This window comes from Colossoma macropomum, unplaced genomic scaffold (assembly GCF_904425465.1).
Source record: "Colossoma macropomum unplaced genomic scaffold, Colossoma_macropomum, whole genome shotgun sequence".
NCBI classification, from domain to species: domain Eukaryota; kingdom Metazoa; phylum Chordata; class Actinopteri; order Characiformes; family Serrasalmidae; genus Colossoma; species Colossoma macropomum.
In genome coordinates, this window is record NW_023494801.1 from 34547537 (window position 1) to 34574442 (window position 26906).

The 26906-nt window shown below is 40.4% G+C and overlaps 1 protein-coding gene and 1 non-coding gene across 3 annotated transcripts; both read left to right on the forward strand.

Annotated features, from left to right (window-relative positions):
• Positions 1-1367: 1367 nt before the first annotated feature.
• prr14 (proline rich 14) lies at positions 1368-22309 on the forward strand. 2 transcript variants are annotated; one of them, XM_036589762.1, is made up of 9 exons: positions 1368-1523; positions 3180-3335; positions 5565-5724; positions 9769-9812; positions 11259-14169; positions 15940-16075; positions 17498-17607; positions 17708-17776; positions 21543-22309. In XM_036589762.1, exons 5-9 carry the CDS (start codon positions 12296-12298, stop codon positions 21874-21876), a joined length of 2523 nt encoding a protein of 840 aa, XP_036445655.1. In that variant the 5' UTR covers positions 1368-1523; positions 3180-3335; positions 5565-5724; positions 9769-9812; positions 11259-12295; the 3' UTR covers positions 21877-22309. The 2 variants fall into 2 exon arrangements, with proteins under 2 accessions (XP_036445655.1, XP_036445656.1); XM_036589763.1 differs by lacking the exon at positions 1368-1523 and adding an exon at positions 2168-2256.
• On the forward strand, positions 19840-19910 carry trnag-gcc. Its single transcript has one exon. It is a non-coding gene; the product is annotated as a tRNA-Gly (tRNA).
• Positions 22310-26906: the final 4597 nt, after the last annotated feature.

The window sequence follows — 26906 nt, forward strand, 5'->3', positions numbered from 1 at the left end:
ATGCTTAAATAGTTCATGGTGAAATGGTTCTTTAGATTGATGGAGAACATGTAGTATATGGTTATTTATAGAACCTTTTTGAAAATGGTTTTATATAGCACCAAAAAGGGTTCTGCTGTTGTTGCGATGTCAAGGCTGTCACATTAGAGGAACCTTTTCAGTGCTATACAGAACCATTTTGTAAAAAAAAAAAAATCTATATATAACCATATATAACACATTCTCCATCAATCTAAAGAACCATTTCACCGTGCAAATAACCAATTAAGCATGAAATGGTTCTACATAGAACTCATGGTTATAAATAGAACCACTGTCTTAGCTAAAGAACCCTTGAAGAACCATCTTTTTTAAGAGTGTAGGTGGACCTCATAAAGTGGCTACGGAGCCCGAAGTTGACATGGTTAGTGTTTTTAATAAGGCGTGGCCACAAATTAACATATTGAGGCCACAAATTAATTTTCTCATAACCTGCGGCCTCAATATAGTAAATATAGCAAAATATTTACGCCCCTGTCCAGTTCACCAGCCTCTTACGGAGCCCCTAAGGTGGCATGGTGATTATTTTTTTAATAAGGTGTGGCCACAAATTACTATATTAAGGCCACAAGTTAATTTTCTCATAACTCGGGGCCTCAATATAGTAAATAAAGCACAGTATTTATGCTCCCGTCCAGTTCACCGATCACTTATGGATCCCCTAAGGTGACATGGAGATTATTTTTTACTAAGGCGTGGCCACAAATTACTGTATTGAGGCCACAAGTAAATTTTCTCATAACTCACGGTTTCAATATAGTAAATGTAGCAAAAATATTTACGCTCCCATCCAGTTCACCAGCCTCTTACGGAGCCCCTAGGTGACATGGTGATTATTTTTAATAAGGGGTAGCCACAAGTTAATTTTCTCATAACTCATGGCTTCAGTATAGTAAATAAAGCTAAATATTTACGCTTCCATCCAGTTCACCAGCCTCTTACGGAGCCCCTAGGGTGACATGGTGATTATTTTTAATAAGGCATGGCCACAAATTGCTATATTGAGGCCACGAGTTATGAGAAAATTAACTTGTGGCCTCAATATATTAATTCGTGGCCACGCCTTATTAAAAATGATTACCATGTCGCCCTCGGGGCTCCGTCAGAGGCCGGTGAGCGTAAATATTTCGCTCTGCTGCTCGAAGTTCACTCGGGGATAAGCGTGGGCGGGGCGACTTGCTGTGGAGCTATTGGCTGCTTGCCCAAGACAATCTGCATACTACGATCGCATTGGTCAGATCGGCGTTCCTATTGGTTCGTTCTCAGGAGGCGGACCGTTTTCGAGTAAGCTCCTTCGTGCGAAGCTCTGATTGGTCGGCGCGGTTCGGCGCTCTGTGCTTGATGGAGCGGATTGAAATGGCGAAAGTTGGGCGGCGTGGAGATGTCATACAAACAACGACTCCCAGGATCTGAACAAATAAATACCGAAACCGAGCCGGAGTCGTGCTTTCTCAGTGGAGCTGAATGCTCGATTAAGGTTGTGGGTAAGCGAGCAATTTTATTTATTTTATACACGGCACGGGCGGAGTTATGATGAGGGAAGTTGGATTCCTATTCGCCAGCTTCTTGTTCGAAGTTTGCCGTTCCACCTTAAATGGTGCAGCGGTTGCATTCTAGTGTCTGAAGCGCCAGAATGTAGCTGCTGCACCATTTAAGGTGGAACGGAAAAATTCGAACAAGAAGCCGAGCGTCGGTACAGTAATGTAGGTTCACCGGCTGCACCGGTTACAGAACACAGCCCCAGTTAGATTCAAAATATTCTCTCTAAATGCTTCAAAGAAAGGGTTTAGATGCCATGAATCTAAATTTGAGCTTTGTTTTGATACTAGATAACGTTACTACTACTGAATTTTAGAGAAAAAAATTAGGTCTTAAAATGTAATAAATTTGTTTTCAGTTTAAAAAAATCCGTTTTTGCCTATAATGGAAACACTTGATACACGTACATGTCGATTAATCATTTCATTCTTCATCTTAAATGACCAACAATCCCATCGTGAATAACAAAACACCGGCTTCTTATTGGAATTATCCGTTCCACCTTAAATGGTGCATTAGTTACATTCTGGTGCCTGAGCCGCCAGACTGTAACTGCTGCACTGTTTAAGGTGGAACGGACAATTCCAAAAAAGAAGTCAAGTTCGGCACCGTAAACGTTTCTTTCTCTGCACTTTTCGACTCTGAACCCCTTGTGGTGGCGGTGTTTCTCAAAAAATAGTTAAATATCTATTCTTCATTATTTTTCGAGCAAGAAAGTCCTCATTAAAATGCTCCACAAGATGTTTACTTACATAGCAGCCGCTGGCTTTTAGCTTTTAACGACCAAACGTACGAGTTAACGTAGCTAGCGCCGCTAAGCTAAAGCTAACTGTTTAACAAAGTATACAAACGTTGAATCACGTTACTTATACGTATTAAGGGACGAATCACCGGTATTGTTCACATGTGCGACGACTCTGTGACTTATGCAGACTAAAATGTCACCTAGGTTAGCTAAAATAAATCCAATTTTAATTATTTTTCGGCGGGTAATGTTAGCTAGCATTAGCATTAGCATGAGCTAACGTTAATGTATCTAACTTGTCAAGATAAACGGAATGTCCCCCAGACAGGCTGGATTTTGAGATACTGACGTATTAAAGTGTAAACCTTAATTTTATTGTGTAGATTATTAGTTAATTATACTTCCTAACCAATTATATTAAGCCTCGTATGTTTTCTGTTGAAACAGTATCTGTCTGCACACTTAGATTGTTTCTCAAGGGCTCTTCATGAAGGGAATGGTTCTATTTGGAAAGACGAGTTCTGTATATAGACATTTTATGCTTAAATGGTTCTTTGCATGGTGAAACTGTTCTTCAGACTGATGGAGAGTGTGTTGTATCTGCGGAGCGTTTCGCATCAGTACACTGGAAATGGCTTTGTTTACATCTTAGCCAAATAATTATGCAGAAATGTTGAGATTTTCCCTGTAAATAAAATAAAATAAAATACTAACTCTCTCATTCTGTCTCATGTGGCAGAAGCAAAAAGTTCCTATCCTGAACATTTATTTGCTACAATAAGTTCTTCATATTAAGCTCACTGGTTGGAGAAACACTCTGCCGGCCTTTAATGAGTGTCTCTTGCTTTTCTTGCAGATTGAGGAGTTCAGAGGGATTAGCGGGGGTCATGCTGACCTCTTCCCAAGAGCGTGTCCCTCGCAGTGTCTCACCAATGGAGGAAGATGTCCTTTGTGCCGTCCATCACGCTGAACCACAACCCCAAACCGTCCACTGTTCTTCAGTTTTGCACAGGTGCACAGTGTTGAGTTATATATGATCTGATGTTCTTTGTTTTGAATGCATGTTCCAGAGTTATAGTTTTGGCATTAAATCAAAAGTGTAGGAATTAGTTTTGTATTATGGGTTTTGAGGGTCTTTGCTGTTTCTCTGGTTTTTCCTCTTCAACCTCGACGACTAATCTTGCAAGTACCCTCACTCAGATCGCCCATCTTGCCCTGTTTGTCGTTCCACGCCAACTCACCTAGGCCTTCTCTGATCACGTCATAGACTTCCGTGAAAGAAAAATCAAGCCCAAACAACCTAATTCATGCAGGAATTCAACATGTCAAAGCTGTGCTCCTTAGTATTTTTTTAGTTTGGAGTTTTAAAGCCATGCTGAGTCTAAATTGCATCTTAAATATTGAATTCAACTGCTGACAGTTAAATCTGACTGATCTGAGCTGAAATTCAGGGTGATTCAAAAAGATTCATCCGATCTCAATGATTTATTTCACTTGTAAATCATTACAAAACAATGCAGTAAACTGTAACTGGTTTAATTGAGCATAAAGTTTATGTAATTGTACAAGTGCTCAATATGAACCTTCTCCAGCTGTACGGACATCAATGCCATAGTCAATTCATCCCGTACTCGATTGAGCATGTCGGGTGTCGCTGCACTCACGGCTCTTTCAGTGAGATTTCGGAGATCATCCAGTGTTGTTGGGAGCGGCACGTGAATAGAATCCTTAACGTACCCCCCCACAAAAAAGTCACACGGTGTGAGATCTGGTGATGCTGGTGACCTTTTACTTGGAACTATTGGTACCAACGACAAATGCTCTGAGCTGTTGGAGGTTTACTGCCAGACTGACAGTCAGAAACTCTATGACTTCCTCTTTCAATTAGTATGTGATTGGTTCCTTGGCACCCCACAGTTGTAAAAATATGGCGCTTTGAAATCGGATGAATCTTTTTTGAATCACCCCGTATATCGAGTGCTAATAAAACACTAAAGCACTATTCAGATGGAAATAGTTTTCCACGGGGAGGTACAGCATTGAGTTTGCAACAGGACGTCTGTAATGTTTAAGAACAGTTCGCATATATATATATATATATATATATATATATAGTATATATATATATATATATATATATATATATGTATGTAATGTAAATGACAGAGATGGGAGTGGCTGCTTGATTTAGATGCTGCCTTTAATCCAGAAAAGAGTAGAAAACATGTCAGAACGTTTATTTAGCTGTTATTCCGTTTACTGTAACCATCTGTTTTGCTTTCTTAAGTGAAGGCAGTGTGTCATTAGCATTGTTGTTGGCTTGGGAATTCAGTCAACATCCCACATTGCTGCATAAAAACTTTTTTCCTGTACGTTTACATGTTTTAATGATTTGTATTGTACCATTGAGGTAGGTCAGTAAATATGCTTTTTGTATGTGAAAATGCTTCTTTGAGTGCTTCTGTACTCAAACTCCTTTTACACAGGATATACACCAATCAGGCATAACATTCTGACCACCTCCTTGTCTCTGCACTCATTGTCCATTTTATCAGCTCCACTTACTATATAGGTGCACTTTGTAGTTCTACAGTTACAGACTGTAGTCCATCTGTTTCTCTGATACTTTGTTAGCCCCCTTTTACCCTGTTCTTCAGTGGTCAGGACCCCCATGGACCCTCACAGAGCAGGTACTATTTGGGTAGTGGGTCATTCTCAGCACCGCAGTAACACTGACGTGGTGGTGGTGTGTTAGTGTGTGTTGCGCTGGTACAAGCACTGCTGTGTCTGATCCACTCGTACCAGCGCAACACACACTAACACATTATTTTATTTACAAAATTGGAATGCCAGTTTGGCTCATTAGAAAGCAAATAATGTACTGTTACAGCTTTGGCTAGTACTGTATAGAATGTCATCATGGATATAATGTCTATCAGTGATTCCACAAACTGAAAATCAGTCACAGTGATCATTGAAAAGCCTTTTTATCCTTGAATTAACCGCTTTAGTTTTATCACACACCTTTATAAGCTAAAAAAGCTCAGCCAGTTTGCATTGAAGTCCCTGTAGTTACTGAATAATAAGCCTTAGTATGTAATAAACCTGAGATTTCAAGAGGTTAACCTTAATCTGGGTGTGAGAAACCGACTTTTATGTACTCTAGAGAGCATCTCGTCACATCTGCGGCGTAAACCTAAGCCTGTGATCTTTGTTGACCTGTGCTGTGCTTTTTTTGCAGCTGCGATGAAGTCGGAAGGTCATCTCCACGCAGAAGAAGTGGACGGCTTCTCAAGGGAAAAGGCCAGACTGAGGAGAGAATCAAGCCTGAGAACAGCGTCAGAACACCAAAACAGCAGCAGAAGAACACGTCCCTCGTTATGAAGGAGAGGGACAGCTGGGTAATATCTCCGTCTGTTTGCTGGGGGTGGGACTATGGGACGATTTGCGGTTATTCTCAGATATACTGGTCAAAATTCTCACTCATGGTTCGAGCTTTGTCATCACCGTAATGCCACAAAGCCACAAATAAGCACAGATAACATGACATACAAACAGAGCAACCACGCTCACGTTACACCGTTGAGCTGAGTGTCTGAGTCAGGGATGTTTGTCACATTTCAAGTGAAAATGGAAGCGCGGCAGACCCTCGATCACCTCCTGCTGTCTAGTCTGTTGCGGTCTGATTGGTTTTGAGACAGTGGACATAAAGAATTAAATCGTTTTTTAGTTAGCATCAGCCTAACGTGGAAACCAGACCGCTTGCCGCACTTCTGTATCCTCGTAGCGATTGAGGCACTGCCTCACTCGGTGGGCTGCATGTGGCAACGCTGCACTCTCAGGGCTGGTCTGTGCAACAAGACAGCTGGTAGGCAAAGCAAGTTTATTTACAAAGCACCTTTCCTGGACTGGTCATTCAAAGCGCTTTACAAATGTGAAAATACAGAGATAATTCTTCGCAAATTTTAAAAAGATGTAGGACGTGTTGTTGGCACCCCAAATGTTAAGAAGAGCCAATTTGTCCTTTCAATAAAAATTAAACCACCTTGGGAGCCACAACATTTTATGTCCATTTTACCTTCTTCGCTTTAAATATGTCTCAGTATGTGCTAAAGTGCTCGTATAGGCTTAAAGGTATAATATAGTCAAAAACACAGACTTACTTTGCTCTGCTTTAAGCTTTAGCTCAGCTATAGCCGCTTTTCTCACATCTCCAGCAGGAAACTTTTCCACAAAAGTAGTTTCTTGTAAAATGTGTCTCAAAGTTCAGCTTTTTACGAGGCTGAAGTCGCTTCTCATTCGTCAGCTTCTTGTTTGAATTTTCCCGTTCCACCTTAAATGGTGCCTGAGGCGCCAGAATGTAACTGCTGCACCATTTAAGAAGGAACCTCACAATTTGAACAAAAAGCTGGCAAAAGAGAAACTGACCTCAGTCTTGTGACTTTTTTAGTGTTTGTCAGCTTATCAATGTTCGTCTTAAATCTCTCTCTCTGCCGTTTCGTTAGCGACTAGCTAGGCGAGACTGTTGTCTGCGTTGCCATGGTGACCAGCAGTCTGCGCTGATCTTCAGGGTTAAAGGGTGAATTAGCAGTTCTACATTAACTCCAGAGTTTAAGACCATTTATTGTTAAACTGTGTTGAACGATCAGCAGAGCTTTATTTTACTGTAAAGGAGGATTATTTTATTATTACCTACTAATCTGATTCTGCTGTGGAGCCACAACAGGGCAGTAGAGGAGCCGCATGCAGCTCCGGAGACGCATGTTGCCGACCCCTGATGTAGGAGAATGGAAATTAAAAACACGATTATAAACAATAGATTGAAAAGCGAAGAAATTAAACATGAAATTAAGTCAGGTTAAAACTTACATTAGGATAGTAGTGATGTTATATGAGAGAAGTTCAGCAGAGCTAAACTGAGCTGAAAGCTGCTCAAATAGGAAAGTTTTCAGGCCGGATTTAAGTGTCCACTGCTGATAGCACGAATGGATGATTTCACAACTTCCAGCCATGTCTGGCATGTCTGACTATCAGTAAAAGCCATATGGGACTCAAGCACGAGACAAATGACTTGAGAAACTCAACGACGCTGACATTGGCTTCGTATTCAGATTCGCTGTTCTACCTTAACTGGTGCAGCAGTTACATTCAGGTATTTGTACAGGTGTCAGAATGTAACTGCCGCTCCATTTAAGGTGGAAGGAATATTCGAACTGAAAGCTGACAAAAAAGAAGCCAGTCTTTGAAATTTGGGCAAGACAAGTCAAGACACCCAGGAATAATAAGACACTGTTATCTCACTGTTGTCGGAACAAAACCTCATATCTCCAAAATGGTAGCTTAAAACATGCTTTACTTTTAATGTGAGTCAATGGAACCAGAATTTTTCCCAAGTCATTTTGGACTGTTTCTTTTAGTCTGAATTTACACACAATGTAAAGGCCAACAGGCATTTTCAAATTATGTCAAAAACTGAAAAACATATATAAACACACATGCGCGCACACATACCAAGATGTATATCAAAGCTGTCAGTGTGTAATTATACCATATTCTAAAGTGCTAGTGATGTTCATATTTATTTAAACTGTAGTTGATGTTTTTGGTGTTGTACGGAAATAAGAGGTTCATTATAAACCCTGTATCAGTCAGTTTTAGCTGAGCCTGCTTTTGTTGTCTAAAACACAATTGTATGTTTATGATTTCCTTCCTCGGTTTTTGAACACACCCTTTGTGGCTGTGAATTGCTAGGAAAATGACAGACATCCCTCAAGAAGAGCACCGATTGTAAACACAGGCAATATGGGCTTATAGAGGCCTACGCTGATAATTCTTCACACTGACAGTTGTTTACCTCTATTTCTGTCCAAGCACAGCAGCTTACATCGGTTTGTCAGTGCAGAAGAATTCAGCACGAATCTTACAAACACATTGTTTACTGCTCAGTTGGGTGTGGGCAGCGTATCCTGAATATATGGCCTTGGGCTGTGGTTTATGATTGCTTGTCTGGGTTTAATTGAGTGATCTTAATTCGTCTTCATGGTTCAGTGAGTGACTGTAAACACAGACAAGACCGTTTTCACCCTAATTCATGCATGACCTCAGTTACAGGACAGTCCTAACATGTTGTGCATTCAGTACTCATGCAAAACATATGTCTGCTTTTTTATGGCTTATTTATTGTCTTTTTTTTGTGTATTTATTTAATTTAGTATGTAATAATATACACCGATCAGGCATAACATTCTGACCACCTCCTTGTTTCTACCCTCATTGTCCATTTTATCAGCTCCACTTACTATATAGGTGCACTTTGTAGTTCTACAGTTACAGACTGTAGTCCATCTGTTTCTCTGCATACTTTGTTAGCCCCCTTTTACCCTGTTCTTCAGTGGTCAGGACCCCCATGGACCCTCACAGAGCAGGTACTATTTGGGTGGTGGATCATCCTCAGCACTGCAGTAACACTGACGTGGTGGTGGTGTGTTAGTGTGTGTTGTGTTGGTATGAGTGGATCAGACACAGCAGTGCTGCTGGAGTTTTTTAACACTGTCCACTCTATTAGACACTCCTACCTTGTCGGTCCACCTTGTAGATGTAAAGTCACGATAGCTCATCTGCTGCTGCACAGTTTGTGTTGGTCATCCTCTAGTCCTTCATCAGTGGTCACAGGACGCTGCCCACAGGACGCTGTTGGCTGGATGTTTTTGCTTGGTGGACTATTCTCAGCCCAGCGGTGACACTGAGGTGTTTAAAAACTCCAGCAGCACTGCTGTGTCTGATCCACTCAGACCAGCACAACACACACTAACACACCACCACCACATCAGTGTTGCTGCAGTGCTGAGAATGATCCACCACCCAAATAGTACCTGCTCTGTGAGGGTCCATGGGGGTCCTGACCACTGAAGAACAGGGTAAAAGGGGGCTAACAAAGTATGCAGAGAAACAGATGGACTACAGTCTGTAACTGTAGAACTACAAAGTGCACCTATATAGTAAGTGGAGAAGCGGCACTATAAATGCTAACATGTTCACTTCAGGTTCACGTAGCATAACTTGAAGAACAAAGATTGGTTCCAGATTTCTATGGACGTCCACAGACGTCTCATTAAATGGTTAAATTTAATCATTAGCACTCTTGATTTAAGCACTGATTAGCCAAACCAGCCATTAGATGATACGTTTTGTTTGTATAGTTTTGTGTGGTTGTTGTTGTAGCCTCATCATCATCATAGCTATAAGAATATTCTGAATTATTGACACTATTCGAAATAGTTTCAGAAAAGCTGTACATCCATTTTTATTTTTTTTTTAGTACTGATTTGATAGATCAGATATACAGTATGGACGTCACCAGTGTGTCTTGTGAAATAGAGATTATTTGATGGAACATGGTATGGAAGTATTTTTATTTATTTATTTATTTTTTTTATTTTTTTCAGATGAACCATGAAGACAATGAAGAGACTGCAGACGAGTGGCCTGGGTAAGTGCATTTTGTGTTTTATTGCATTTTAAAGGTTGATAAATTGGCATGCATTGGTGAGGTTAGGCACACATCTGTACTCATTTTATACAGTACTGTGCAAAAGTAAGACACCACCTTTCATTTATTTCATTGCCAAGGCAAGACAGGTAACTTGTATAGCAACTTGCATACACGTCTGTCATTCAAGTGCTTCACAGATGAGAATATAGTCGTTTGAAAAGTAAAGGAGAATAGAAATTAAAAACATGATTAGAAGAGTAGATTAATAAAGAAGATTATTAAATTAAAATCAGACTTGAGATGAAATTAGGATAAACATAATGAAAAATTTAAAAATTACACTAGGGTAGTAAAGTGACGTTAAAGAGGAGATGGGCTAGAAACAATAACAGTGTTTAAACAGAGCTAAAAGCTGCTCAAAGAGGAACGTTTTCAGGCCAAATTTAAGTGTCCAGTGTCGGGGCTCTTCTAATGCTCTCTGTCAACTGGTTCCATTTAATGAATGAATGAATTGAGAATGAATGAATTCAGACCCATCAGCCAATTAGACCTCATCTGCATTTAACCCATCTGTGCAGTGAAACACCCACATACATGCACACTAGTGAACACACTAGAGGGCAGTGAGCACACTTGCCCGGAGCGGTGGGCAGCCCTATCCACGGCGCCCAGGGAGCAGTTGGGGGTCTCTAGGCTGGTTCCCTAACCTCCAGCCCACAACTGCCCCCAAAGCAGCAAATTAAGTACAAGCTATTTGTTTCTTTCATGTCAACATATTTCGCAGAAAATTTAAAAAGCCTCCAACACATAAATACGATCTCAAATCTATCAGTACGTAATTTGTTCACTCTTGCTTTTGTGCACCTGCTGCCACATTGATTCCACTGTTCCTCCGATCTTAAGATGAACAGGTTACGGCTCCAGCAAGTGTCCTCCCAAAGAAAGATTTTCAAAGGAGTCATTGACGTTATGTTCCCCTTCACACAAGCAACAAAATTAGATTTCTAAAGGCATTAAATTTATGATAATTCACTTCCATGAGGAAGAAGTAAGTCATAGGAAAATAAGTGGAAAAAAACAGAAGTTTCCAAAACTGGAGTTCAGAAAGTCTTCAAATTATTGACAAACGTCTTTGAAAGACTGTAAGCAAGTCTCCTAAAAAGAATGGAAGCTGTAATAAAGGTAAAGAGTGGACATATTAAATGCTAAAAAAATTTTTTTTTTAGTTCTTAAGGCTTTTGTGTGATTTTGCTAAATACACATTTTCTGTTTCTTTACCTAGTGCTGAAAAATGAATAAGCCGTACTTAATGGCCATTTTGGCTGGAAATTAATTAAATGAAAGGGTGGTCTCTGACTTTTCAGTGTATATGGAAAAATGTATACATATTTCTGTATGTGAATGTACATTTGTGAAGTTTGTAACAGCTGCTTTTTCTTGCAGAGATAAGACTGTGAGGGGCTGTAAGCGGAAGTTGGAGTTGCCATCTATAACCTCGCAGTCACACGTCTCGAAGGATTCATCCACTGTTCTGGAACACAGCCGTAGCTCACTGGACATGGAGCCAAAATGCCCAGAGAGCCCTCCACCAGCGAAGAGATGGGTGATTGGGCCCCTTTTTCAGTCGTTCAAGTCTAAGATGGCAAGCTTCACGGAGATCGTCATGAGTCCTGTCCGGCTTTTCAAACCCACCGACTCCTCACTTTCAAACTCATTAACTAGCCACCGTGAACAGCTGACTGGTTCCAATACAGAAAGTTCTTCTATAAGTAAAGAGGAACAGCCTGATATAGAATGTGATGTCACGAAAGACTTGTTCTCTAAAGAAGAGACTGTATGTACACCTTCGAAAATATCCATAGTTGTACAGAGACTGAAATTCAACACAAACTCAAGTAATGAAAGTGATTCAGACGAGAATAAAGTTGTGGTTTCGCCAAGTAGATCAGACATTCAAAGAGATGGTGTCCCGGGTTTGTCGCAGTCCATCCAAGAGGGCCACGGTTCTTTGAATTCTTCAAGTGCCAGAGATTTGTCCTGTCACGTGGGGCCTTCAAACGAATGTGAAAACAAAGTCTACGATGCTACCTCAGTTTCTGAACAGAGTGGTTCTAAGTCATCTCAGGAAAAGTCTAGATTTTCAGATCCAAGACTTTTAACGGACACAACAGATACCATTGACTTAAAGCCGGCACGTGCTGAAGTTACTTGTCCAAATACCTTATCCTGTTCGCTGTCTTTGACTAAAGACGCAAATGGAAAAGGCCTGGTGGACAGTGAGGAGTCCTTTTTGAGGATGCCTATCAGGACAAGCCCTAGAAAAGCGTCCAAACTGCTGTCGGAATCTGAAGGATTGTCTCCTTTGAGATCAGCTAAGAAAGTATCCATGACTTCGTCTGAGCAAAAGATTTTGGGTGGTGCAACAAAAGACTCAGAATGTACATATAACAATAAGGCACACGTTCAGCCTTTGTCTAAAGATGATGGAGTTCCCCTCTCCAGGCTGTGGGATGGAGAAAAAAAGGAAAGCAGTACCTAAGACGGAACCGGTGAGAGGCCTGGAGAAAGATGAATTGGTCAAGAAGGTGAAAAGTAGTTCAAGGAGGACCAAAATAGAAAGCAAAGCGAACTTTGAGCAAGAATCCCCTGCTGACATACTAGCAAGAGGTCCTGTGAATGAGACGTCTGTTCAGATTGGTAAACGGAGGAAGGTCCAAGTCTCGGATAACTCGACCCTAAGCAGTCGTGATGGTGTTGAGATGATGAGTTACGCCTCAGAGAAGTCAGGCTCTTGTGAATCCTCAGAGAGAGACAAAATAGGCCAGGAGAGAGTGTCCAGAAGTAGAAGAAGGAGGGGTGCAAAAGGTAGAACACCAGTCGCCTTAGGGATTGAGAACGATACCATTGGCAGCTTGTCTTCCTCAGATGCTTCAAAAAGTGCCTTGGTGGACAACTGTTTGCAGGGTAAGGGCACAAGTGGAATGGATTCGAGTGACTGTAATGATTCCACCCCGGGGGAAGCTCGTCCATCACTCAGATCCAGAGGGATGGTTACTGTTGGTGGTTCAGTCAAGTCTGTTAAACCCTGGAACACAAGACAAAGAAAAACTGATCAGGATTTGAAAGTGGATGTGGAACGCCACTCTGAGTCTGGGGTGCCTCTAGGTTCATCAGCTGAACAGCCTGGGGAACCTTGGGCCAAAGATGGGCATCGAGATCTTGAGGAAGCAAGCAATGCCACTGATCAAGAACAGGCAAAAATTGCACGAAGGAACAATGTTCGTCAGGCTAAGAATAAATTGGATGCCTCAGGAGTTGCTCCAATTCTGTCAGCTTCTAAAAAGCCCCTAGTTCATATCAAGCGGTTGGAAAGTAGAGCAGTTAAAGATATTGATGCAGTTGAAGAGCAGAGGGTATCTATGTCTCTCACTCTGCAGGTTGGCACCGAAACAGATGAACAAAAAGGCAGTTTAATACTGTCGCCTGTTCAGACTGGTTCTATGTCTCGGTGGCAGGCAGGAAGACCCATCGAAAACTGCAGAACAACAAGAAGAATGGGGAAAGGGGGCACCCCTGCAGAGGAGATTAACACCTCCAAAACAGCACTGGTACGCTTAAAAGATCAGAGCTTCGTTGACAAGGAGCTTGGACAGTTGGGCAAAGCAAAAGAGGAGAAAAAGTTAAGCAAAGTAGGCAGACAGAGAAGAAAGTGCGTCTCCTTGGCAAGGAAGAAAGATGCTCGAGATGACGAAGAGCAGACAATGAATCAAACGGAAGAGGCCGTCCCAGTTGTCTCGTCGTCAGGTAGCGGTTCCAGCCGCCTCCTGCGAAGCTTTTCCTGTCCCGACATCCCGTTTCTCCTGCACAGTGACCATGTGCCTTTGGCGCCCTTGCATGACCAGATCCCTCCTTCTCCACCCAAAAAGTCCTGCCCTGCACCACCACATGCTCATCATCCTCACTCTCCGTCCAAACGCGCCCGCAGACACACAGTGTGTAGCATCGAAATAGAGCGGGAAATTGCTCCCCGGTGCCTCCGCAAGGAAGTGCACCCCACTGGTTGGAGCAGTGCTTCCAACCATGTGTACCCACATTCACACTCCAGCTCCCTCACAGCCCTCGCTTCCTGTTTTCTGTCCAGTCCATTAGCGTTCTTGTCCAAGAAATCGAGCCAAGGACGTAGTGATGATGACGTTGACCTTGCCTCCACTTCTTCACGTAGTTTCATCAAATCCCCATCACCCTCTTTCCTGAAATTCCCCACTTCCCCAACCCTCACAGCCAATCCTGCTTTCTCTGCCAGTGTCCCTCCCACACCTGAGCAGTCCTCTGCCTCTGTATCGTCTCCTTGCAGGTAATCTATCACATTCTGTCATCTGTCTCCAAAAGCACATACCCAGATTTGTTTCTAGGTCAAGATCAGTCAAAAATTTGACAATCTTGGATATCTTCAGTGAAATTATGCTTTAATGCTTAACATTTATCTCTAATACAATATATAAATAGCCAAGTTGAGTCCTATTATGGCTGCATGATATGAACATAAAACACGATATGCAGTAAACTGTTGGGAGTTGTGATGATGCTGTTAAATGCAATAAATTATGTATTTACGTTACTTCTTTTTTGCTATGCAATTAAAAAATATTAACTTTTTTTAATTCGATGGTATATAACAGTAGTTTCAATATTTTTCATAACTGATTTGCATTTTGCAGCTGTTATTAGATGAAAAGCATTATTGTGACCTTTTCATTGAGCAAATAGCAAAAGTCTCAAAATTAGATCACAGTTCACTTCTGTGCAAAGTGTTCATAGCTACTTTCAACTTAACTACAAGCATATTTTGTGTATTGTAAAGCTGGAAAAATTCAGCCTTAACTGCTTTTTTTTAAATGGGCATAAAAATAACAAAACTAGTAAATATCTATGTAATGTCCTAAAAATTTCCTATTGGTGATACAGGCCTGACAAGACTCTTTAGCTTGAGAATAATCACAACAGCCCTAGATGATGCGTTTATCATAGGAATTCATATCTTATTAACGATAAAACTGAACTAATCATGCAGCCCTAATGAATTTATTTCCAAGGCTATTTTCACATTTGAAATAATGTAGTAAAATAAAGAAAAATGAGTAGATATACAGTCCTTTTTAACTGATACTGTATATCTGTCTTTTGAGTTTGTATGTAGGTCTGTAAGTTGGAAATCAGTTAGACACATGAGATACATCACTCTTTTTACTCTAACTATATAATTCTTTATCTAAGAGCAGAGAACTGCGCTAATTAATAGTATTCGATTACGTCACTAAGAAGACCACGTCACCATTTTGGTAGGCAGGCTGTAACTCTGACTGTGTTCTGATGGAGCTGTAGTTACGCTGAGGCACCTTAAACGTAGAGCGGATTTCGAAAGTTGGTGAATACGAGGCTAATATCGGCTTAGCTCAATAACTGCATTAATGTATCTCAATAAATGCATTAATTTAGCTCAATAAATACATTAGTTTCTCAATAAATGCATTAATTTAGCTCAACAAATGCATTCATTAATTTATATTACCTCAATAAATAATTTACATTAATAAATGATCCTGAATCAATAAATAACTTACTTGTCAGCCAATGTGCAGTACAGCGATCAGCCATTGGAGCTGCTGAACGAGTTTCATTTGCCAATCTAACGCCACGTCCCAAACCACACACTAATGTACTTCACCTATTGCACTATTGAGTGCACTTCTAATGGTATATGCAATTTTCTTAACACTATTTAGTGAGCTAGTATGCGGTTTGGAACGTGAAAATAATGTGACGGGGAATCTCAGCCGTTTAGACTATAGCTTTCGTTTGTCATCACTACAACCACAAATTACAAGAATTCAGGTCAGTACACTCAAATGCACTGGTTAATGTGCTTCAAAAGTTTCTCATTACACACAGCCACAGCACTGCCGAATGAGTTTAAAGTTGCCGTCCAAAATGGTGGCAGCGCGATTGTGACGCCATCGGAATAGTAATAATATCAGTAGTTGAAGCCGAAACACTGTGTAGTCACAATGCTGCTTATTTTTCAGCTGATGACATACTAAACGATTTAATTCCTACTCCTCCCCAGTGTCTTTGAGCCTGTTCCAATGGAGGCTGATGTGGTCCAGCGAGAACGTGAGGAGGATTCGCCGTCCAACTTCAGTCTTGAGCTTTCATCCAGATCCATTTCGGAGGAGAGAGCTTTGTCAGACTCTGAGATAAAGGTGCCAGTTTTCTTCTTTAAAATGAAATGTGTAAGTGAATTGATAATGTGATCATTTATTTAAAGCCATAAAATAAAGTTTACTCAATTGGCCAAGACATGTTTGGTGTTTGAAGTTCGTACTGATTTAGCACTAGAGCTGTAAGGCTAATTAGATTAAATTACGTGACCCTTATTAGGCCCACAATGGGAGAAATTTCACCTCTGCAAGCTAACCCATCCGTGCAGTGAAACACCACATACACACTAGTGAATGTGCACACACTAGGGGGTCAGTGAGCACACTTGCCTGGAGTGGTGGGCAGCCCTATCCACAGCGCCCGGGGAGCAGTTGGGGGTTAGGTGCCTTGCTCAAGGGCACTTCGGTCACGTACTGTAGGCTCAGGGGATTGAGCCGGCGACCTTCCGGTCACGGGGCTGATTCCCTAACCTGGAGCCCATGACTGCCCCACCTAATGTAGCTAACGAATTAGCCTGGTGCTGACTGCATGCCCTTAATGCCTTAAGGTGTTCGTTATCTCTAATAGACTTAATTATGTGGTTTCTGACACTGTATGACTCACTGTTACCTATAAACATAGACAGAAGTACAGACTGGATTCAGGCTCTGAGAGTGCGGCAGCTGCTGTTTTGTATCTACATGACGTTAATATTTAGCTTTTGTCCGTGTTTATAGACAACAGTATGTCGTACAGTGAGAAACCACACAGTCAACTCAAACTCAGCGTGGCTTTAGACAAGTGCAAAACGGAGTACACATATATGTTTCAGCACTCGCCAATACAGAGTGTGATTCCATAACAAATTACAGTCATTAACATCTAACTCATTCTAAATTGTGTGCATTAGCTAGATATGCTACATTAGATACCTTGGACTGAGTAGCGCTGGTTTTGTTCCACATCATAAAAGCACTTTCGTAAGTAAAGTATGTTTCATAGTTTTGATCCTTCTCTGTGTCCTTTAAGAACAGAGTCTGTAGCACAGCGACAGCAGGAATCACATCCGAGGCTAACGCATCCGAGGATCTCTCTGTGGAGTTTTGTAATGGTAGAAATCTTGTTCTTTGGTGACGCACACTGTACATTTGAATAGACCACACAATAGACCAGGCACATTAGGTACATGCATGTCAACCATCAGCTGTAGTGATTGTGGGGTGATGGAGTGGCAATTTTCACAGGAGATGAGCGGGAACGAACAGTCGGACATAGTTGGTGCTAGTTCCTAAACGTCGGTTTGGTGTGTCCTGGGCTTTAAGGAGATAATCTTGAACACCAAACACTGCTTGGCTGATCGACAGCATTTGGGGAACAAAAAAGTCTTTAAATGTTTTTGTTTGCCAAAATTCCTTCCTTTTACTTGTTTTGAAATGTCCCAGTTTGCCACCAACAGCATGGCGTTTGTTTTTGACTCCTTCCAGACTGATGACAAGCGAGTAGAGAGAAGAAAAGTGTCCTCTATCCGCATTCGGAAAACTCTGCCCAAGCCTCAGTACAACCTCACGCCGATGGGCCTTCCTAAAGCTATCAGGTGTGTCACCACAAGCTTCATTCGTATGTGATGAGTGTAAAATGAGTGCGCATGCATGTTTGTCTGTATTTGTACAGATACAAACGTTTTGTTTTCCCAGGATAAAGAAGAAGGTGTTCAGCGTGGAAGAAATCTACACAAACAAGAACTTCAGCAAACCCCCTGAGGGGTGAGTCTAGAACAAGCTTTACTCAGACCGCATTTTAAACAGGCTGGTTTTACAAGAGTGTAGAGAAATAGTGCACTTAGGTTGACTGTACAAAATATAATTAGAAAGCTACAGTACATACAGTACTGTGCAAAAGTCAGAGACCATAATTTTATTCATTTAGTTACCAGTCAAAGTTGCTATTAAATGGAAACTCCACTGATTTTTACAACTTTCTCCATAATTCAGTGTGTGAAATGTAAACAGAGTGGTTTGGTGTGAAATGGTTCAGATGTCTTTACAGTGGTGGTGATAGGAACCAGGGGTCACCATGACTACAACACAAATATAGACATTTTATTTACTGTCCAGAACCACCAGTGAACCTACACGAGTCTTCTGAGTTTATATGGAATGTTGATGATGGAAAATAGTGGAAAATCTGAAATAATAAGTTTTCTTTGCAGACCCAAAAAAAAAAACATTAGGACAAAACTTTCACAAAACTATTATATAACAGTGTCTCAGTCATCAGACAGTGAATTCATAACCATTTCATGTAGACACTTTCTGTGAGGGAGCTTTTAGAGGTGGACGTCTGGTTCCTATCACCACCACTGTGACTGACTCAGTAAGTTTCTCTAGAATGAAGTGTTTCACACCAAACCACTCTGAACGACTCTGTTTACATCTTAACCGTTTAAAAAGCAGGAAACATATTTAAAAGAAAATTACAAAAAAAGTCAACACTGAATACAATATCAAATCTAGGAGTGAGTGATTGACTCACCTTTAACTCTTCCATCATTCCAATCTTAAAACCAACCTGTTACAGCTGCATCTGCTAACACCTGTTCCCAAAGGAGTCACTGGCATTACGTTCCCCCTCAAACAAACACTAATGTTAACACAAGCAACTACCCAAACACATCTCAGCTGCCTCATACATTTTTCTCTCATGTGCATTTAAAATAAAGGCTAAAGGAGATGTTTCTAAGGAGATTAGATATAAGATAATCCACCTGGAAGACCTGGTACTCCCCAAAACTGTCCCCATTTGATAAACAGCACTTGAAGCTTTAGAAGACAACAGTCTCGCCTAGCTAGTAGCTAACGAAACGGCAAAGAGAGAGATTTAAGATGAACATTGATAATTTGGAGATAAATGGACTTAGTTAGTTAATTAGTGTTTTATAATCACTCCAGCTGGTTTCCTGATACGTTTAATCTGCAACGAGAAACTGACAAAACACTAAAAAGTTGTGGAGATGAAGTCGCTTCTCATTCGCCAGCTTCTTGTTCAGATTGTCCCGTTCCACCTTAAATGGTGCAGCAGTTGCATTCTGGCGTCTCAGACACCATATAAAGTGGAAAAGGAAAATCCGAACAAGAAGCTGGCGAATGAGAAGCGACTTCAGCCTCGTAAAAAGTTGAACGTTGAGAGACATTTTACAAGAAACTGTTCTACTTCTGAGGAAAAGTTTCCTGCTGGAGATGTGAGAAAAGCAGCTATAGCTGAGCTAAAGCTTAAAGCAGAAAGTAAGTCTGTGTTTTTGTTTCTGTTATATTATTTAGCCTATATCCGGACACTAGCTAGCACATATTTTCAGCCAATATGGTAAAATGTTACTTCAATAAAATGGATATAAAATGTTGTGGCTCTCAAGGTGGTTTGATTTTTGTTGAAAGCACAGAATGGCTATTCTTAGCATTTGGGTTGCGACCCCTGAACTAGCCTTAACCAAAACAAAAGGGTTAAACAAAAGACAAACAGCTTAGCTCACGCCTGGACTGACACAATACAGACAAAACCCCAAACCAGACACAGTGGCAGCCAAACATTACACCTGGTGAAGCCATTTACAAAATCTACTAAAAACTAGGGAGTCTACACACAAAATATACAGCAAGCCAACAGGTTTAAATGAGCTACATCAAGGTCAAAACAAAGCAGTCTAAAGGCCAACAGTCGGAGATTAAACGGGCAATAAAAGAGCAACAGCTGTTGGTGGAGCCAGGGAGCCTCTTTAGTTCTTCCTGCCTGATGACGTCATAATCTAACCGGGCAGAAACATGGTGTCCTTGCACTGGTAGTTCAGTGGTAGAATTCTCGCCTGCCACCCGGGAGACCCGGGTCCGATTCCCGGCCAATGCAACCATGCAGTGGCTTGGGGCAGTCGTGGGCTGGAGGTTAGGGAACCAGCCTTGCGACCGGAAGCCTTGTGCCGGTTCGATCCCCTGAGCCGACAGTCTGTGGCTGAAGTGTCTTTGGGCAAGGCACCTAACCCCCAACTGCTCCCTGGGTGCTGCGAATAGGGCTGCCCACCGCTCCAGGCAGGTGTGCTCACTGCCCCCTAGTGTGTGTCTTCACTAGTGTGTATGTGGTGTTTCACTGCATGGATGGGCTAAATGCAGAGGTGAAATTTCCCCACTGTGGGACTAATAAGGGTCTCTTAATCTTAATCTTAACTGTATTATGGACTGTAGTATTAACTACTATGGACTGGAGCGAGTGTTGATGAGCTGAAAACAAGGACTGGATCATGGAATGAGGCTACAACTGGGAAGACAGAACAGAGGAGTTCATGCTCTGTGTACCACATGTGTAGTCACGTGACTCCGTCCCGTCCAGTCTGTGACATGGTAACTCAAACACTGAGCCATCTGAGCAAATCAAGCAGCTTGTACCACAGAAAAATGCCGTGTCCGGTATGGGGACACATTTTGGCTTTAGTGAAGACAAGACCAAAGTCAAATGTAAACACTGTGGAAAAACAATTTTAGCGACCAAAGGCAATGTCACTAATCTGTTTCAACACTTGGAGCGCAATCGTGTTACCGAATATGAGCAGTGCATGGCTCTCACCGATAGACAGACTGACAAGTGCTCGGCAACAAGCAGCTGTCTAACACATTATTTACAAATGCTACACGATAAGAAGAGGATTCAACAAGAAGGAAAGAAGTAGGTGATGCCATTTCCGACTACATCGCGAAGGATATGGCTCCCGTAGCTACAGTGGAGCACAGTGGGTTTAGACACCTCGTTAAAACCCTCGACAGAAGATCTTATATTTTTCCCAAACTGCGCTGCCCAACATGTTGTACGAAGGCAGCTGCTGAACTCTGAAATCTGTTCAGCACTTTCAGCCATATCTGATCTGTGGTCAAGTAGTATGGTGGACCCATATTTGAGCCTTACTTTGCACTACATTTCTTTTTCTCACATTTAATTATTAATTATTTTAATAATTAATGTGAATTATTAATTATTTTAAATAAATTTTTTAAAGTAATATTTGTTTACTGTATATTTTATGTGTATATTTAGATTCAAGTTCTTTTCTACTTCAAGTTATTTATTTCCTACTTATTTAGGGAACTTTTTTTTACATTAAAACCAAAATTTGACCTTTTTCATGAGATCACAGATACTCTTTTATTATGCACTCTTTTATTAGAAAAAATATCCCAGTTGTAATAAGTGAGCATATTTAAAGTACAGACCTTGTCAATGAACTGTGAGGGCAAAAAAACAAACAAAATAATCCATTCATTAATCGTAATCAAGATAGCATGTTCAGTTAATCGTGATATTGATTTGAGGTCGTATCGCCCAGCACTAACTAGGACTAAAGGCGGTCAAATCTGCATTCTTCTTGCGCAGCTTTGATGAATAGGGGCTGTTATCTTGAAGCACCATATTATATTTTTGCTATATCGTCCACCCCAAGTCCATGTGTAGGTCTTCGTTTGTGAGATTTGTCACTGTCCTTTATTCCTGCAGGCGGTTTGAGACCATATTTGAGGTGCCTCAGAGCCGACAGGACAGCTCCCAGTCCCTGTTTGGTCAGAAACGGATGAAGCGCTTTATTGAATTCCCTGAACTGGGCGTGGCCAGGAAGCCAAGGAAGCCAAGGAAGCCTCTGGTTGGTGGAGCCGGGGTGGGCGGAGCTCAGAGGAAAGCTGCAGGGAATTCTGGGATGGGCAGAACACGCAGAGGCGTCTGGGCCTCCTCCAGAGACGAAGATGCACTGAATCTGCAGGACCTGGATTCGCTCTTGTGCTCGAAGCTGAACGAGCTGGACTCCTGGATGGCGCTGGAGCAGCTGGCCTACTGAACACCTTTGTGTAGTTTTTCTTTTGTTTGTTTGTTTGTTTATTTTTGTGCGCTCTTCTATCTTGTAGTTCTTTTTTGGTGTACAACCACTCGAGAATATTAAGCACATCCAAGTAATATTAAAACCCTGCAGAAATGTACATTTTTGTACTTTATGTATACATAAGCTGTATGTTTGTATATTTGTATAGGTCGGGTCTAGTAATGCCATTATCTGTGTTTGAAGTGTGCTCGTGCTTATTTGTTGCGGGTTTGTGTTTATATCGTCGCTGTCAAAGAAAAACTTTATCTCCTTTCTTTTGGTTTTGTTTTTTTACTCCTCAGCTGCCCTTTATATCGTGTGAGCGTTTCACGATGAATGGACCGGCGGAAATGGTGCAGAATTACTCTGAATAAAATCGTTACGTTAGCATCCATTAAAATTAAGAACTTTTTCCCTTCATCCTGTGAAATAATCATATTGGAGGTGTGAGTTTTTCTTATGGCAGTGACACATCCAGTCATACATACCTGTTGTCGGAAAAAAAATCTCGTATCTCCATTTTTCCTTTTCTGTTTTTATCATAACTTAAAAATACCTGTTGTCCTTTATATTGTGTGTAAATTTCATGATGAAAAGACCAAAAGAAACGACCCAGAATGACTTGGGAAAATGTCTGGTTCCATCGACTTACATTAAAAGTAAAGTATGTTTTTTCTTCTCCTGTAAAGTTACCATTTTGGAGATACGAGTTTTTTTTTTTTTCCGACAACAACGATATGTAAAAGTCAAGGCACCCCTGGTCAAATGACGTGTTCTGAATATACGAGAACACATCCACTACACAGAACTGTACATTTTAATACATAATTACTGTTTATTTACTGAATTTCACATATTTTGGGGGGATAAAACATAAAATATGGCAAAGTGTTAAGCCAAATCATATATTCTATGTTTTTTCCCACCAATTTGTTAAGCTGACAAATAAATGGGAGCTGCGCACTGAAATTTATCATTTGTTTGTTCCTTGCAGAGGAACTTTTACTTTGAAAATCAACATTTGATCAGTGGTGCCTAAACTTGCATAGAACTCTGTGTGTGTGTGTGTGTGTATATATATATATATATATATATATATATATATATATATATATATATATATATATATATATATACACACACACACACACACACACACGCATACATACATACATGTCCCATCACTGTCAGAGCAAAACCTCATATCTTCTTTATTTATTTATTTAATTTACTCTTTTTGAAAACACCAGCTGTTTACATTGTGTAAAAATGAACTGGACTGATAGAAATAGTCCAAAATGACCTTAAATCTAATGGCATTAACCAGGGTTGAGATTAAATGTAAACATATTATTGCTTTTCCAGAAAAGATGCCGTTATGGAGATTTGGAGGAGTTTTTCTTATGACAGCGACAGTTTATTTTATTTTTATATATATATTAATACAAGCTCTCGTTTTATTATCCTGAATGTTTGAAAACAAGAGCACTTCATTTCGAGTGTTTCAGCCCAGAATTTCCCCGTTTCCTCTTTGGATAAAAGGAAAGATTTTACCTGTTGAGTTTCCAGACCCCTAAACATGCATTAGGAGACATTTTTTAAGAGCGATTTCACAGAATTTTCAAAATTTCTGCATAATTAGATGGTTAAGATGTACACAGAGTCATTCAGAGTGGTTTTATAGGCAATGGTCTGTTCTAGAGTCAGAATTGCTCACAGTGGTGGTGATGGGAACCAGGCGTCTGAAGAGTTTAATGCTTAATATGTTCAGTAGTTTTTTGATACAAGCTTTTTGGCCAAAACATTTTATATATATAAATAAATGAGGTGTTGTGAGGCAAATTAGTCCCCAAAGAAAACTTATTATTTCAGATTTTCCACTATTTTCCATCATCAACATTCCATATAAACTCAGAAGACTCGTGTAGGTTCACTGGTGGTTCCGGATAGTAAATAAAATGTCTGTGTTGTAGTCATGGCGACACCTGAGGCCAGATTCACGAAAGTGTCTTAAGAAAGAAAATCTTAAATGTGTTTTTTTTTCCTCTTTACGACAGACTCACACTCGTCTCAGGCTGTAAGAGTCGATGAGTTGATCATCCGTATTTATCTCGGACGCAGCTTCTGCTGCTCCTCATCCTCATCAGTTTCCCCACAATTATCATATTTTTTCTAAGGCAGATTTTTTTTCCTGTCAGCTGTTTCTTCTTCCATCACTTCTAGATCTTGTTTGCTAAATTTTTTAAATGCTTGGTTTGATGTTTTTCCTCCATTTTGCTCCTCTGAGTGGATTAAATAATGGAAATAACCATTAATACAAATTCAAACTGTATCTCATGACGTTTATGGTACATGATAAAATGCTGTGAAGATTATCTTAACCCTTTAATGTTCTGTTCAGCCATTAGGGGGGCACATTTTGAGTCACTATATATGCCACAAAGTACCATCTTGACCGTTTTGGTAGACGTGAATATTTTTGAAATTGTGGGGTCAAAAAAAAATGACAAAAAAAACTGTTTTTATTATTTCCCCAAACAAACAATATTTTATATATATTCTATTATATATAATACTCAGTATATGATGTTTTTCCAGTTTTTGACATAATTTGAAAATACCTGTTGCTCTTTGTATTGTTTGTAAATTTCATGATGAATGGACCAAAAGAAATGACCCAAAATGACTTGGAAAAAATTCTGGTTCCATTGACTTACATTAAAAGTAAAGTATGTTTTTTCCTTCTCCTGTAAAGTTACCATTTTGGAGATACAAAATTCTTTCAACAACTGCTATATATATATATATAAATCCATTGCTTTTCTCTTGGTGAGGACATTAAAGGGTTAAGAAAATAATTAAGATTATCTTAAAGAACATTTCAGAACTTCTTTCTCGAGAATTGCCTTTAAGAACCTTCTTACGAACTTCTTAGCGTTAATCTTAATAACCTTCGCAAGTTTTTTCTTTAAGCTTTCGTGAATCCGGCCCCTGGTTCCTCTCACCACCACTGTAAAGAATCTCTACCACCAAGAATTTCACACCAGACCTCTCCGAATGACTTTCCGTCTCGACCATGGCCAGGAACGTGTAGATAAACCTGTGGAATTCCTCTGTAACATGTTCGGTGAGCTTCACTGATCGGAAAGTGCAGAATGGATCTGAATGCTGGTCATGAAGTGCCTTTAACGCTTCACTCTCTCAGGGTACTCATGTTTATATGACCATGTTCTCTTTAAACGTGCCATATGTTCGTGTAAACTCTTGTATAGGTGGATCTGAGAGCGTTTATACTGGTCTTGTTTTCAACTGCATGAGGCAGCAATAATGTTTCCGTTTCCCAGTGATGGATTTCTAGTTTGTGACTTGTTCATCATGGGAATGTTCGCTGTTTTGCTGCGTAACACAGATTTCCACTGTTTGTTTCTGTGGTTTCGCTCAGGCAGAATCCAGATTAAATCCAGACCACTTCGTCCATCATGGGGAGTATTTTCTCAGTTTAATAGTTTTGTAGTTACCAAAGTAATGCTGTGGCTTGGAAATTGGTGTTTGTGATTGGTTTTGCTTTGTATGGAATGTTTTTGGATCCTTTTTTTTATTCCCCTCCAACAAAAGTTCAAGGATTTGCATCCAGATGCAGCTGCAAAGCTTTGACTGTTACACGTTTTATTAAGAAGCATTTTCACATCAACATTTTCATTGTACAAAAATACAGAAGCACAGTCCGGCACGGATAAAGTTTTTAAAGAAGCTTAAAACTAAATAGTAATAATGTAAAAATATTGTAACAAAGCCTTTTTTTAAAGGTAGTTTGATCAGAAAGCTTGTATTAACGATGTTTGTCCATCCTTGTTGTTTACTGTCCAGAATACAGAGTATGAATAAAAGACTTCACAGCAAATTAATGTATACGTTTAAAACTGTCTCATGTTATTTTAGCACGTTTTGTATCAGACACAGTGTATTTCAGACACTGTGTGTGATTAGAACTCAAAAGTAGCACAGAATGTGTCCTTAAGTGGACACAAGGAAGGGGAATTTCACCGGTTTTCCAAAATTTCTGTATAAAGCAGTGATTGATACGAAGCCCTGCTGGTGACATGCTTTATAAATAAAAATAATGCGTGGCCACGACTTAGTAAGGCATGGGAGCGAGATAATTAAGTTGTGACCATGACTTAATAATGCATGGGAAGGAGATAATTAAGTCGGGCCGCGCCATATTAATGTGTGGGAAAAATCCTAATGCGTGGCCACAACTTAGTAAGGCTTGGGAATGAGATAATTAGGTCATGGCCACGACTTAGTAAGGCATTGGAACAAGATAATTAAGTCATGGCCATGACTTAGTAAGGTGTGGGAATGAGATCCTAATGTGTGGCCACGACTTAGCAAGGCATGGGAACGAGATAATTAAGTCATGGCCATGACATAGTAAGGCATAGGAACAAGACAATTTGTGGCAACGGCATATTAATGCATGGGTATTAGATCATAATGCGTGGCTACATCTTAGTAAGTCATGGGAACGATTTAGTAAGGCGTGGGAACGAGATAACAAATTCATGGCCATGCCATATTTATGTCGGGCCATGACTTAGTAAGGTGTGGGCTCCTAATGCATGGCCATGACTTATTAAGGCATGGGAACAAGATAATTAAATTGTTGCCTTGACTTAGTAAGGCATAGGAACGAGATAATTATTTTGTTACAACGACATACTAATGTGTGGGAAGAAGATCCTAATGTGTGGCTACAACTTAGTAAGGCATGGGAACAAAATAATTAAGCCATGGCCACGACTTAGTAAGGAGTTGGAAAGAGATAATTCGTGGCCATGCCATATTAATGCATGTGTACAAAATAATTAAGTTGTGGCCATGACTTATTAAGGCATGGAATCGAGTTAATTAAGTCATGGCCATGACTTAGTAAGGTGTGGGAACGGGATCCTAATGCATAGCTATGCATTAGTAAGGCATGGGAATGAGATAATTAAGTCGTGGCA